This window comes from Aethalodelphis obliquidens, unplaced genomic scaffold (assembly GCF_003676395.1).
Source record: "Aethalodelphis obliquidens isolate GAN/ISIS:26980383/991018 unplaced genomic scaffold, ASM367639v1 scaffold2, whole genome shotgun sequence".
Taxonomy (NCBI): domain Eukaryota; kingdom Metazoa; phylum Chordata; class Mammalia; order Artiodactyla; family Delphinidae; genus Aethalodelphis; species Aethalodelphis obliquidens.
The window spans coordinates 4,452,302-4,467,536 of record NW_020837946.1 but is presented as its reverse complement, the minus strand read 5'-3'; the positions used below and the strand labels follow the sequence as shown (position 1 = coordinate 4,467,536).

At 51.7% G+C, this 15,235-nt stretch overlaps 1 protein-coding gene across 7 annotated transcripts in view; it reads left to right on the top strand.

The window, feature by feature from the left end:
- The window catches only part of AGAP1 (ArfGAP with GTPase domain, ankyrin repeat and PH domain 1), a 552,897-nt gene extending 548,735 nt beyond the window's left edge, over window positions 1-4,162 (top strand). For all 7 annotated transcript variants that reach the window (XM_027117564.1, XM_027117546.1, XM_027117554.1 and 4 more), the window contains 2 exons: window positions 90-345; window positions 2,812-4,162. In XM_027117564.1, coding sequence (XP_026973365.1) covers window positions 90-345; window positions 2,812-3,015 — 460 coding nt within the window. In that variant the 3' untranslated portion in view covers window positions 3,016-4,162. The remainder of the gene's footprint in view (window positions 1-89; window positions 346-2,811) is intronic.
- Window positions 4,163-15,235: the final 11,073 nt, after the last annotated feature.

Genomic DNA, 15,235 nt, shown 5'->3' with positions numbered 1-15,235 from the left:
CACCACACACACGGTGGTGGCTGGGCAGAGGGGTGCAGCCCCGGTTCTGCCTCGCGGTCGTGACCTCGCCTGTCTGGTGACTCTTGCAGGGAAGAGAAGGAGAGGTGGATCCGGGCCAAGTACGAGCAGAAGCTCTTCCTGGCCCCGCTGGCGTGCACGGAGCTGTCCCCGGGCCAGCACCTGCTGCGGGCCACCGCCGACGAGGACCTGCGGACGGTCATCTTGCTGCTGGCGCACGGCTCCCGGGACGAAGTGAACGAGACCTGCGGGGAGGGGGACGGCCGCACGGCGCTGCACCTGGCCTGCCGGAAGGGCAATGTGGTCCTGGCCCAGCTTCTCATCTGGGTAGGTCGCCCACGCGCCCTCGGCACTGCTCCGCGGGCATCATTCTGGGAGAAGGCTATCGTTGCCCGCCTGGAAGTGGGAAGCATTAGTAATAGGGAATTTAGGATTTGGGGTGGGGGGGCTCCCTTTCAGCCCACCTGTGTGAGGGCACACACAGAGCACCAGTTTAAAAGGGAGGAACGAAGTCTCCTTACGCGGGCACAGTGGTCCACTTTGCACGGCATTTGCTAGCGTTTCTGCCGGCTTCATCTTTGGGATGACCCCCGCCTTGGGTCAAGTGTAGTTGGTGATGTTCCTCTTGTTGCTTTTACAAAAGACTCCCATCATCGTTTTGTGGGGAAGGGGTGGAGAGAGAGGACATAAACTGAACGGTTTATGTGGTTTTCCCGTTGCCACACCTTTGGATTTTTTGTTCACATAACACAAAAATGCTGGACCCTAGACTTTGAACTTTGATGTGGTCGGAGTTTGTCAAAGGGCTTCTTCTGGACTCTTCCGATTAATTTCCGCTGGGGAGAGTTATCTTTTTAATCCCTATTGAAGCATTTGCCATACAGCTTGAATGGGGAGAAGAAAGGGAGGAAATGACTGTGCCACCAGGAGCTGCTTCGGAGAAGCCCGCACCCCCTGCCTGGCCGCTGCCTGCGTGCCTTTGGGGTCCTTGGCCACAGCAGGTCCCCATTCGAAGGGTGGCGGAAAGCTGCCCGTTGAGAGGGTCCTGGGTAGGGAGGAGGGGTGTGTGCTCACCAGTAGTGGGACACTGTCCAGAGATGGGTCACCTGCTGGGGGCTCTTCTGTTCCCAACCCCAGGGGCAGGCAATGGGTCTGTCCAGCACAGCTGAGAACGATGCCAGTTTCTACATATTTTTACCTGACTCTTGGGATGGCTGTGATGGGAGAATTAGATACACAGATATCAGAAACACTCAGTGTTCAGCTTCATGTTAGCAGTTGCATATGAGTCTGCTGGGGCTGCCCTGACAAAACACTACAGACTCGGGGGGTTAAACAACAGAAATTTATTTTCTCACAGTTCTGGAGGCCAGAAGTCCAAGTCCAAGGTCAAGGGGAGGGCAGGGTCTTTTTTCCCTGAGGCCTCTCTCCTTGGCTTGCAGACTTCTGTCTGTGTCCTCACAGGGCCTTTCCTCTGTGTGCACATGCATCCCTGCTGTCTTTTTCTCTTCTCATAAGGACACAGGTCATATTGGATTAGGGCCCCACCCATATGACCTCAGTTAACCTTAATCACCTCTTTAAAGGCCCTATGTCCAAATACAGTTCCTATGTTGGGACTTTAGCATATAAAGTTTGGGGGAACGCAGTTCCATTAACAGATTGCATGCCATCTTTCCCCCTCAAATTGGCCAAGAGTTCCTTTAATGCTCATGCTTCCTGAAGACGAGAGATGAGACTCCCATCCATGGTGGTGGAAGTGGACATCAGTCCACCCTTTCTCAAGATCCAGAAGCTTAAAACTATTTGTGTAATTTAATCCCGTGTTACCCCTTCTAGTCATCACTCTGACAATCTGAGATCCTGAGAAAGGTTCAGTATGAGGATGTACATCACAGCACTATTTAGACCAATGACAACTTTAAAACACTATGTGTAGGGACTTCCTGGTGGTCCAGTGGGTGAGACTCCGTGCTCCCAATGCAGGGGGCCTGGGTTCAATCCCTGGTCAGGATTCGATCCCCACATTCATACCACAACCAAAAAAAAAAAAAAAAAGATCCTGCATGCCACAACGAAGACCTGGCACAGCCAAAATAAATAAATTTTTTAAAATAATTAAAAAAAAAATAAAACACAATGTGTAGCTACCAAGGACAGAGTAACTGAGTTATGTTCATACGGAGGAATGTTATATGGCTGTTATACGTCATGCTTTTGAATAACTTTTAATGATCTGAGAAAATGATCAGAGCACCAAGTTCAGTAAAAAAAAAAAAAAAGATAAAAATTATTTGTGCAAGTTTTAGCTCAGTTATTCATATATGCATTTAGATTCAAAGAAGAACCATTAGAAGGAAATCCACTGAAAGATTAACCAAGATTATCTCTGAATAGCGAGATTATACGTGATTTTTTCTTCTTATGCTCTTATGTATTACCTATGTATTTCCTTCAATGAAAATGAATCGCCTCTGAGATCAAAAGAGTGATCGTTTTTTGTGTTTATAATTGGAAAGTCAAAATAGAAATAGCAAAACTAGAGTTATCCTTGGTCCATTTCTGTTGCACAGGGGAGGGGCTTTTCGATGCAAAAAGCACACTCTTTTCGGAAAAGAATACACCTGGCGGGGGTAGGGGGCACGGGGGCAGGGACACTGGACGCTGGTCTCCCCCGCGGGTTCCCGGTAGCGCGTCCCGGGGTCCGCATCTGCCCCAGCTGCCTGCGGGGTTGAACAAGGCGCCCTGTCCCCTCCCTCCCGTGACCCTAATGCGGTTCTGTTACCTCTGCAGTACGGGGTGGACGTGATGGCCCGCGACGCGCACGGGAACACGGCGCTGGCCTACGCGCGGCAGGCCTCCAGCCAGGAGTGCACCGACGTCCTGCTGCAGTACGGCTGCCCCGACGAGCGCTTCGTGCTCATGGCCACCCCCAACCTGTCCAGGAAGAACAATAACCGGAACAACAGCGGCGGGAGGGTGCCCACCATCATCTGAGGACCGGCGGTGCCCGCAGCCTCCCGCGCGCCCTCAGGGATCACGCCACGTGAGTCCCGTCGCGTCCCCTCACTCCTCCTGGTGGTCCCCAGCCAACCCCCCACGCCTCCACCCCACCCCACTCACGCCAAGTGAAATCACAAAACCCGGATGGTCCTCAAGGGGCGAAGAGGAGGCCCGGAGGCTGCAGCATTGATTCCTTTGCATAAATTCCCCTGATCAACACACAGGAGCGACCGGCGGGCCTGGGTTCGTTGATGGTAGCACACGGCGCCGGACCCCGGTCCCTCCGGTGGCCGGGAGACAGAGCGTGGCACAAGGGACGGGACATGGGGGAGGGGAGGCGCGCAGCCAGGAGAAGGGGCAACACTCCTTAACTGGCGGTTCAGCACATCAGTACATTTCACCTCTACCAGACGGAACGCTTGGGTTTCATCTCTTCTCCGAGGAGCTTGACGGCATAAATCAGAAGCAAGAAGAGTTTGTCAGGTTTGAAGCCCCTATGATGGTATGTGTCAAATCAGTTGTAGCTAATCTGTCCAGGGAGAGTACCGGCTTCATTACACTCGTACAGCTGAGTTCTTCCAGCATTACTGCTGTTTAATAGAACATGATTAGTCATCACCGAGAAGGAAGCGTATTAGCCGAGGAGGTAGTTACACAGCACGCTCTGGCGATTGCCGCGATGTGACTGCAATGCTCTTAGAAGCATCGTATTATCCCAGACATGTTCTTTCAAGCCCTTGGAGCCCTCCTTTCTAAATTCACTGTCATAATTTAGTATCTGTTTAATTTTTCAGTCCAAAGAGAGGAAACCAGTTGCCGAGTGTTATTTGACTGCAGTCTCCTTGGCGCAAAAACAAAACGGAAAAAATAAATAAGGGTGACTTGGAAGTTCAAAAGGAAATCATGAATTCAGCTAACGACAGCATTTTGAGCACATTTAGTGAACTAAGTAAATGCGTAAAAGGCTGTTTTTTTGCCCAAACCTGAGAGGTAGTCTGTGTCCTTTTGCCGAGGTGGGTGCCTTGGGTCTCAGTCACTCGGGGGCCACGTTGCCCAAGTCACACAGGCTTCTGTATTCTGTCTTTAGATGAGATGTGTTGAAAATCTATTTGAATAAAAGAAGTTCATAAATATGCATTGATTTCTATACAGACAAATGGCACCTCTGTTAATTTATAAATTGAACTGGATGTGAACTAATAATATGCAACTAGTGGAGATAAGAGGGTTACAGATCATTGTACACGGGAAATATTCCCAGCAGTAAACACTTCCATTAATGTGATATACAGCTTCTAAAAAGGAGCATATCAGAGTAAGATGGTGGTACAATTTGCTTATTAAAATCAAGAAAGGGGGGGATAAAAGCATATTAGAGGGGGAAGAGGCATGTCATTCCTTGTTACTGGAAAGCACGATTTAGATCTGACCCTACTTTTGCCCACCCAGAGGAACAGGCTGTGGCAACGCGGGGTGGGGGGGGGGTGACTTTCCAAATCCCAGACCCGGGCGCTTTGCAGAGGTCCATCCTGACCACCGCTGCCAATTTGGGAGCACAGGCTGACTCATGAAACGCCCTGAGACTTTTTTTTTTTTTTTTGCCTGGTGGCCAGGCCCGTCATTTTAGTACATCACCCGATTTAGTACATCACATCGTCACGGTTTCTGGCTGCTTCAGACTTCGGCCGCCTTCAACGTGGTGGCCAAACATAGTAAACCAGATCGTGACACCTTAGGTGAAAAAGAAAAGGGGGCAACTGTGCCTTGAGCCCTTTGGCAGTATGAGGGGGGAGAGGGCGTCACCTTGAAGGACGGCATGGGACTGAGGTAGCACAGAAACACAGGGCCACGTTCACCCTGCCGCCTCCGGGGAAGTTCCTTGCTCTCATATATTACACCTTCTATTTTGTAAGAGTGTTTCCCCTTCTTTCACTTTTTTAAAAAAAAATTAAAGTAGGTGGGGAAAAGATAAAGCTTTACACGGTTTCTACCTGGGTCGGGGTTTCATGGGCATTTCTAACCTTGATGCAGCTCTGTGGAACTCGGCGTTTTCCCAGGATAACAGGTGCGGAAGCCTCCAGCCTGGAAGCCTTGACAACAGGTCCGTAATCCCTCCACCCGATTTTTAATTCTGTTTCATCGCTGTGTGGTTATTTTGAATGTGAATAGAGGAAAAAAGAAAGTCCTTCCTGTTTTTGAAGAACGCATCACTGTTCTAATCCAGCCACGCGCATTCGCCTCCCCGTTAGCATAGACGTTACGTAGTGGACACAGATAGAGTATAAACGAAATTCTTAAATTATTTCATTGTAGTTAATTCCCACTGTAGGAATGCTTTATCACAGTGAAGCCTTCTTTTGAAAAGAAACGGAATTCCTTGTAAGGCTTCTCTTTGGGATGTATATGGGTGTGTACAGATTATTATATGTGTTTATAATATAATATTTTCCCAGATGACTTCTTTTTTCACTTAGCCTTTCACGACCTGAATGCTAGACTGGTTTCTTCCCTTCCCTCCCTCCAGCGCTGGGACTTCATTGATTCCTCCTTAGAAAACTCGACCCCTCTCCTGCTATTTTTAGCGATATTGATCTGCTGCAGGGGGCAGCCTGCTTTCTCGAGCCCGAGTTTTGGCAACAGAGAAAAGGCGGTAGTGGGTTTCAAGGGTTTTCTTTTAAAATAAAGGTGACCGGCGGCTCATCTGTTTGTATGTCAGTGTCAAACTAGAAGTCCTTTCTTTGCTGACAACGCTCTCATTCCCATCTTAAAGCCTTACTAACACCAAGGCCAGAGAAGCAAGGACCCAGGACCAGTGTTAGAAATAACCAGTTGAGGAAGGGGGTCCAGTTTTCATAGTTTATTTCCATGTAAGTTCAGGGACATGACAAGGACACAGGAAGCCACCACTGCAGAATCCACGTAACCTTTTCTATTCAGAATTCAAATTTTTCCTTGACGAGAAACCCACTGGCTGGGGAAGGCATATGATAAGGCGGCCGCGTGTGAGGGCACCTGCACAGGTGAGCTGGGTGTATTGCAGACCTCTCTGGATTTCTCTTGTGGCCAAGAGAACCCTGCGGAGAAAGGAGCCTTGATTCTGACGGTGTGTGGGTTGACCTCGAGTACTGGGGTGGACAGACAGATGGTTTACCAAGCCAGGGTCCCAGGTTCCTTCCGTCTCCGGTCTTCCCAGTAGATGAGCAGTCGAGGGTGAGTGGGTGACGTTACTGCCATGAGTCTTTGGTCCCATAAGCAGGTACAGTTTCCTGTCCCCCAGGAAGCCCGCCCTATGTGGAATTATCCCAGAAAGCAGGTGCTTGCTGACCGCTGGGCTGTCGGGTGCAGGAGAGAGCAGCTCTTCCTGAATTACTCTGGCCTGGAATCCTTAAAGCAGCACCTTTCCTGCAGGGCCACGAGTCCAGGCTGCGGCCCTTGTAGCACCGGTGCAGGGCCATGCACTTCTGCCCCCTCCTCTGAGGTTTTGTGCCGCCTGATGCGGTCCACTTGGACCCAGCCTCGGCCTCCAGCATCAGCTCCGGGCCTCCCAGTTTGGTGCCACCTGAACACGTTCAGGCTCATTCCCCACATTCGCAAAGGAGCTGTCACTACTTCATTAGGGAACAATAGTCCAACAAGAAAGGCAGCCCTGGGGCCGAGCAGACCTGAGTTCACCTGGCCTTGCCGTCCCATCCAGCTGCCCAGGGTCCTTCCTCAGCTGTGAAACCCTGTGGCCTTGCAGGGTGTGGTGACGTTTGGACCAGGGTGGTAAATGCCGGCCCGATGCCCAGCCGGGGGCGGGAGGCTCAGGAGAGCAGAACGTGGATAGGACGGGGCCAAGAGCGCCAGCCAGGAAACCGGCCCCAGCCAGTGCCCTGGGGGGGCGGGGGCGGCCAGGCCCTCCCGTCGAGGCTCTGACCCTCCTCTGTCTCTGCTGAGCCCGCCGTCGTCGCCGTTGTCGTCGTCGTCCTCCTCGTCGTCGGTGGGAGCGAGGCTCTCCGAGGACCCCTGCTTCCGGGCAGCCCCTCCCCCAGGGGTGAGCCCACACTGCCCCCTCCCCGTCACTCACCGCCATGCGCCCACCAGCCTGAGTCTGAGTTTGATTTTCTAGGGGACGGAAGGGTGAGTGTCCCCTTCAGGCCCTTCACCCCCGCTGCTTCTGGCCGAGACCACCCTTCTCTCTCCCGCACCCTCTGCTGTGTCGTCGATCCCAAGGCCTCTGTCCTTCAGACGCCTCCTCTGGCACTGAGAGGCCGCTGGGCACACTCGTGTTTGGGGCCCGTTCAGTGTCCTTATCCTGCTTCCGCTTTAAAACCAGAGCTTCTTGCAGGCACTCTGGGCTGGCAGGGTGTGGCCTGAGGCTCCAGGGCCGCCTTCTCTCTCCCTCTGTCCCTCATTGAGCTGCTGTGGCTGGCCAGTGACCTTGTCCTGGGCCTGCCCTTGGTGGTACCATCCTTCCCCTTGGGAGTGGCCATTGGCTCCTGCCCAACCCCCAGCCTGAGCTGTGCTCACGGGTGACATGGGCCCCGGTGGCTCCAACCCCGCCAGTCCTTTCTCTTTGCATTTAGAATGTTCTGGAAGCGGGGTAGGGGGGGAGCTCCGAAGCCTTGCCACAATGTAGGTCCTCAGTGAGTAAAGTAGGGTCAGGTCTCAAAGACTGCTCAGAAGACACAGATGATTGGAAAGCAAATCCGTCACCTCTGGACGGGCTGCTTCCACTCGCTCACATCCTCTCTGTCAGGTGCCCCGCAAGGTCGTCGCGACTTTTCTGCAGCTCCCCTGGACCGTATTTATGTCCTTCAAGCAAACAAACTGAAGAGCCGTCAGGAAGGAGCTCTGATAGAAACGTGCTGAAGATACGCATCTTTCTTTCCCAGGAAATATAATTCATTTCTAACGGCCTCTTTACACGTGGGCTTCACACGCTGTGAAGTCGTGTCCTGGAGTGATTTTCACCCCCATCCTTCACCAAAAAGCTAAATAAGGGCCTTTGGCATCGAGACTTGCATCTTTCTCTTTTAGCCGTGGTTTAGACATGTTTCTTTTTGGATTCCCCAAGCAGCTGTCCTCAGGAAGCCCCGTGGTCAGTGGGTCTTTGGGGGGTCTTTAGCCGTGGTTTAGACATGTTTCTTTTTGGATTCCCCAAGTGGCTGGGGCAGGGTCTGCTTCTGCCCTGCTCTGTGCCCTACGCTGACAGGTCCTTTTTCATTCAAGTTTCTAAATCAGCTTTGCCTTTCAGTCAAGACATCAGATTCCTTCCAGTTATGCAGACGGGAGAAGCCGGGTGGGCTAATCCCTTGGGGTAGATGAAACACTGCTCAGACTTTCAGTTCCATCACTGCCAGGAAGTAGTCACTGGAACCCAAGGTGCTGTGACATCTGAGAGAGAAATGTTGCCACACAGGGTCAGCACCTCCACGTTGAACGTTCAACCACCTAAGACGTGATCATCCCCAAACCACAGATTTTCTCCCCCTTAGAAAAGTAATGCTGTCCTAAAACAGATGTTTTTTAAAAATATGAATAAATTCCCCGTCTCATTTTGGATGTCTGCTGCTTTTTAAACATAGATCGACACTTTTTTCCAGTTGGCTTTTTCGGTCTGGGTCTGAGTTGAAATTAGAGGACATTTCATCAGCAGGGGATTCTGTAAAACGAAAAAGTCTGTTTTTAATCTGTGATTCTTTTTTTTAAAGCCCAGATTTTAGAAGTATTTGTTTCACCAGTGTAGCAAGCACCCTCGGCAAAGCAAGGGTGCGGTGACCATGAACTTGAAAACCCCTCCTTAAGGCATTTCACTTACGAGGTGTTGTTTTTGTTGTCAGCGTTTGGGGGTTTGCGCCTTTTTGGTGAAAGTGTCCTTATCTGAGACCCTCAAGCCATCCAGAAGAAGGCCTTCGGTGCCGGGGAGAGGGCAGGGTTGGGGCAGGCGTGCCCAGCAGAGACCCAAGGTGGCTCTAAAGGCTGCAGGTGTAGGAGCATGAGCCTGCCCCATTAAAAGGACGGGATCGCGGGCTTCCAGCCACCGCGGGACACCCGGCTCCCAGCAGGCGCCGGCTGTGCGCAAGGAGAGGCAAGGTGGCTGCATGAGTGAGAGGTGGGCTTGAGGCTTGTCTTGTGTTGGGCCTGGCTGTGGCGTCTGTAGAGAAGGACTCCCGAGGGTTGTGATCAAGGCGTAAGAGAGGTCCTCACCTGTCCGAGTGCAGTTAGGACTCATCTAGATTTCAGTGTTCGTGAGCGTTCCATGACCTTCAGCTTTTGAGATGCAGATGAAAGAAAGGAACCAAACAAGATGTGAGAGGGCTGGGGAGGCTTTGGAATGGAGCAAACCCCCTTAACACACCCACGGTCGGGAACAGTCACCCCTCAATCAGATCATGCCCCTGTCTCCCTAGTGCCGGACGGCATCCACACCGGCCCGGAAGCTAATGTCTGAGCTGGTTCAAATACTCTTGTCATAAGGAGACTCTGCCCATCCCCTAGAAGCTCATGCTCAGAGCTGGCTCGTGGAAATTAAAGGTGTGTCAGGGGCTGGGTGAAGGATGTCCCGGGTCTCCCCACCCCTGTAACGACGCCTGTGTTAGAAACCCACAGTGCCTGGCTTCGTGCAAAGACCTTGGTGAGCAGCCCAGCTGGGGACACTGCACTCAGCTCTGCACCTGACTGAGCCGCCTGGGGAAAAGGTACATCCCGCTTGGGAGGACAGAGGCTGGACCCAGGGTGCCGTGAGCTGGGGACAAGCCAGGGAGTTAGTGCTTACTGCTCATGGGAGCCCAGCACGCACCTCTCAGCCCCCTTGTCCCACCCACGGGGTCCCGGCAGTTTTCTCACCAGGACTATTACGAGTGCACTGGTGGGCTTGAGTGAGGGTCAGAGCTGTTCCGTGGTGGATAGGCGGGGGGTAGGTACCCTTACAAACTGCTCTGTGGCTGTTCACGCATCTTGGTCTTAGAAATAATGCCTTCTCCAAGCCTTCAAACGCAGCACGGTTTCTCTCCTCCGACTGAGTTTTTGTGTCTAAAATATATCAGATTCTTGGGGCTGCTGCCCCTGCCCTGGCTTGAGTGCCCTGTGCTGGGGATGCCGTGTGCACTTGACCAGAGGCCGAGCCCCGGAAGGACCGGGCTGGCAGCCCAGGGAAGGGCTGGAATTCGGCTGCACCAGCCACAGGCATCGCCACGTGGGTCCGAGGGTGTGGCTTCCTGCCCCAGACAAGCCCCGCTCTCCTGTCCCTGACTCGGAACTGGGTTCTCATCTTGCCACTGGGTGTGTTTCTGAAAGGGAAGCCTGAGCAGGTCAAAGGCGATGACGGAGGCATTTCTAGGAGGGACTAGGGAAGGCCGCGCCTCGCCACACTTTAGCACATTTCTCTGTTCTGTAAATAGCCATGTATAGAAGACGGAAGCGGAGCCTGGGGTTTATCCAGAGATGGGTTTTTTCCTTTTCTTTTTTTGGTTGTTTTTATATTACCTCATTCAGCAAGTTTGTTTCACAATGACTCAATGATGCTTTATTTATATTGTTTGTACTGTAATTAAAACCATTGACAGACATTTCACTTGGCTTGTTATTTCCTACGATCTTGTTTTGATTAAATATGCCAGTTTGTATTTTCCTGCCTTGGGATTTTTTTGTGTCAGCTGTACAGTATTCTAAGGGGACAAAAAAAAGAAAAAGAAAAATGTGTAAAGTAATGGAGAGAGGTGGCTATAGCGTAGAGGCCTCTTTCTAATAAAGAAATGGAAATACGTCTACGCCGCTTCCGTGGAGGTTTTTCTTGCGTTTTTTTTTTTTTTGGTGGGGAGGGGAGGGGAGGGCATTTTTTGTCATGATGAATTGGGTTTCTATTCCCAGGTCAGTGCTTACGGAAGGGATTCTGCTACTAGGCCCGGGCAGCCCCATGCATGAGCACACTGGCCCAAGGTGCTACAGTCATGGCAAGAAGGAAAAAAACAAGGAGCAGCTCTTCTGACCTATTTACAAGAAATTCCAAGAGGCCCTGGTTCCTCCAGCCAGGGATCGCCTGGGCCCGGAAGTTCTGATACATCAGATGCTTCAGCTGTATCTTTGCACTGGACCCACAGTGCCCCAGATATGTGATAAGGACTCAGCGGTGGCTAGAAAATAAACCCATTCCAGGACGGTGTTATTACTAATATTAAAATGTTCTCATGCAAAATAACATTCTATCTTTATCCCCCAATTCAGAAAAGTATAAAGAAGGTAAGACTCACCCAAAATGCCACCACCCGGACGTCACCACAGTTAGTGATTGGAGCACCGTCCAGACTCTTCTCTCTACAGACAGACGGATGGCTTTCCAACCCCCCAGGCTTCCATGTCAGTAAAGATAGAGCCGCGTGATCACAGGACAGGTAGTATTTACAGTTTCTGCTGGGATTTCCCCGTGGCGTGGGGCGCCTACAGCGCCACAGAGTGTCTGGTGAATTGCGCAACACAGAAGGGAGCGAGCCACCCAGCCACGCAGTCACATGACCCCCAGCAGGCCAAATTCAAACCATGACAAAGGTGGCCTGTCTTCTAGTAAATAAGCCAAAAAAGGACCAAGAACATTGCTTTTTGGAGGAATCAGCTGCATTCACGTGCATATTGGTTATCTATTTGGTAAGAGATTTACAAAACAGTTCTTTTAAGTAAGGGATGACACCTAGAGGTAGGCAGGCCAGGGCTGCATGGACAGTTCCAGAAGGCCATCTGGGCCCAGCCTCCTACCGGCCACCTGGTCAACCATCACCTCCTGGCCCCCACAGAGGGCTGTTCCACATCCAGCATCTGCCTTCCAGGTGGGGAGAAGGGAGGGTGCAGCTGCGACGGCCCTTTTATTTGGCGTCCTCGAAGCCCCGCTCGTGACCACTGCCACACAGCTGGCCAGACCAGGTGGCGTCATTCAGGGCTGCAAGGGGGGCTCAGTGGGGCAGGGTCTGGTGGTAAGGAAGAGCGGGGAGCAGGTGTTGAGTGGGCAGCCGTCGGTCTCTGCCCCTCCGCCCGTAAGTTTCCCCAACATCCAAACACACCCTTCTGTCAACACCCAGACTCCCCAGAGAGCTGCCCGGTAGGCGGGTTGGCCCGGCCTCACCGCTGCTCAGCGGCTCCTGGCCTGTCCTGGTCTCTACCCCGTCCTGACCGCTCCCACCTTCCCTCCAGTGCTCTTGAGTCAGCCTCGGAGCGTCCATCTCCCTCCTGGGAGATCACAGCTTCTCCGCCTCCGGGGTGGGGAACTGAATCACTCACCTTTCCAGGCCACGGAAAGTTCTGCGGCCTCAGTGACGTAACTAAAGTGGGACTGAGTGCCTAGGTTTTACAACCAAGATTTTTTAAGTGATCGTATGCAGTGCTGGCCAGGCTACAGTGGGACTGTCCCTAACACGCTGTTGGTGGAAACGAAGTCAAACAGCATTTCTGCACAGCGATACGGAATTGTGTTGAAAGACACTGAAAATGTTCCCTCTGGCCCAGGAATCCAGGGCCTAGACGAGGCTTCATCACAGTGGGGGGCTCCATAAATGTGTTAATTACATGAATAAATTCAATGTCTAGGAATCTGGCCAGGGAGTAATGTGAGCACTTCGACATTTGTGTGAAAGATGTTCGTGGCTACAGTTTCTATAATAACAAAACACGGGAACAAACACAAAGTCTAAGGGTTTTTATTGAAGTATAGTTGATTTACGCTATTGCGTTAGTTTTAGGTGTACAGCAAAGTCTACATACATTCTTTCTGATAGTTCTTCTCCATTATAGTTTATTACAAGATATTGAATGCTGTTGCCATGCTGTACCATAGGACCGTGTTGATTACCTATTTTGTATATGGTAGTGTGCGTTCTGTTAACCCCATACTCCCAGTTCATCCCTCTCCCCTGCACCATTTTCTTTGGGGGGTTCTGCTTTTCGGGAAACCAAGCCTGGTTGTCACTCCAAGCGGGCTGAAGAGGGAAGGGTCCAGAGGGAGGCCCGCAGCTGGGCGCTCAGCGCCTCGCCCCTTCCGCCAGGCAGTCGGGTCCCCCCAGAGGTCCCCAGGCACTTCGGTGGAGCCTCAGCCTGGCCCGTGGCCCCGGGCCAGGGTCGGCCATCGATGTGCGGAGCTTTCTGGCCCCCCGCCCCGCAGGTCCCAGCGCGCTCGTGCAGGGACAACCAGAAGCCCGCGTGGAGCGCCACCGCCCCACCAGCCCTAGCACATTCCCGAAGCCGCTAAGCCACGATTTATCACCATCGAGTCCCGTAAGGAGCCTAATTGGCCCATAAACGCAGTCCGATAACCGCACCTGACACCCAGAGACACTGCAGGCAATTAGCACTTATTTATTTGCATGTGGTATTGACCAAGCTCTGCTCTGGCCTCAAGGTCTGTCTGTGCTCCAAGCTGGAGAGAAAGAACCTGGTTTACTGCACTGTGGAGGGTACATGACCCACACATACACACAACACACACATAGCATGACACACAACACACACAACACATATACATCACACACCACACACACCACACGTGCACACACACCACACTACACACACACATATGCATGACACACAACACACACAACACATACACATAACACACCACACACACACCACACGCGCACACACACCACACTACACACATACACACACCACACACATATGCGTGACACAACACACACAACACATATACATCACACACCACACACATACCACACGTGCACACACACCACACTACACGCATACACACACCACACATATGCATGACACACACACATATACGTAACACACCACACACACACACCACATGTGCACACACACTACACACATACACCACACACATACATGACACAACACACACCCCCCACACACAATACACGTACTACACATGCACCACACACAGCACACGTGCGCACGCACACACACACACACACACACACCCCACATGAACAGGAACGGTGAGAACTTTGGCATTGCACTGCTCCTGGCTGAGGATCCAGTGATCATTTGTGTGCAGTGTCCTCTCTTGCCAAATGCTCAACAGATCGGGCACCCCAGTGGCTGCCCACTCCTGCGCCATCTGTCCAGGTGACTCTGCACCAGGCAGGCCGGGGCAGGGCTGGGAGGACAGAGTAGCCCAGGCCCTGTGCCCTGGCTGTGTGGACTTGCGAAATGCACGGCAGTTTGGTCACTGTGGCTCCGTCGCATTCGTCTTGGCTTTGCCAGACCACACTCGGGGAAATGACTTCCTTGAGCAGAAGGTGCTGGCCTGGATGCCAAGTTCCCAGAGAGCTTGGCCGCAGCTTCTCCCAGTGCCTGAGCTGTTTGGAATGAAAATGAAATATTGCCTTTTAGCAACAAACTGTCATGCTCATTGCCAAAGCAGTGTATTGGATTAAGACGTGGGCTGTACACTCAGACAGCCTGGGCTTCCTAGATCCTCTTGTTACCAAGTCCAAGCTCTTACTGCTCGCCACACGACAGGCCAGTAAATCGAGAGATGAGTTGCTGGGGCAAGAAATAGCGACTTTATCCAGAAAGCCGGCAGACCGAGAAGACGGTGGACTCGCGTCCCAAAGAACCGTCTTTCCTGAGTTAGAATTCAGGCTTCTTTTACACTAAAGGGGAGGGAGTAAAGTCAAACATCTCCTGGTTCCAGTCAGACTCTGGAGGGGATGTGTTCATTTCCTCCTTCCTGTGGTCATTCACAGGTGGGCCTGGTCAGGATGTTTCCTGTGAGCTAAACAAAGGCATTTTAGCTTAATGCTCATTACCTGGGAGGCAGGGTTCCCAGAGATGGGCCATTATGTATCATTCAAGCTTCTAGGCAACATCCCTGTAGTGATGAACTTGTAATAGAGGGAATTCCCTGGTGGCCCAGTGGTTAGGACTCAGCACTTTCACTGCCGGGGCCCAGGTTCGATCTCTGGTTGGGGAGCTAAGATCCCGCTAGCTGTGTGGCGTGGCCGAAAAAAAAAAAAAAAAAAAAAAAACCTTGTAATAGAATACAAAAGTTCTTCCCTATGACAGTCTGAATGCTCATCTGTATAAGGGGTGTAATGGTAATACTCACATTGGAGGGTTGTGAAGGCTAACGTTAGTACATTTCTTAGAACAGTGTTTAGTGAGTGCACAGTAAGGATTAAAAATCATCACCATCATTAAGGCCACAGAAAATCTGGAACATCAAATTAAGCAACACCATACAAATATTAAAATCCCCCCAATCCACATGCAA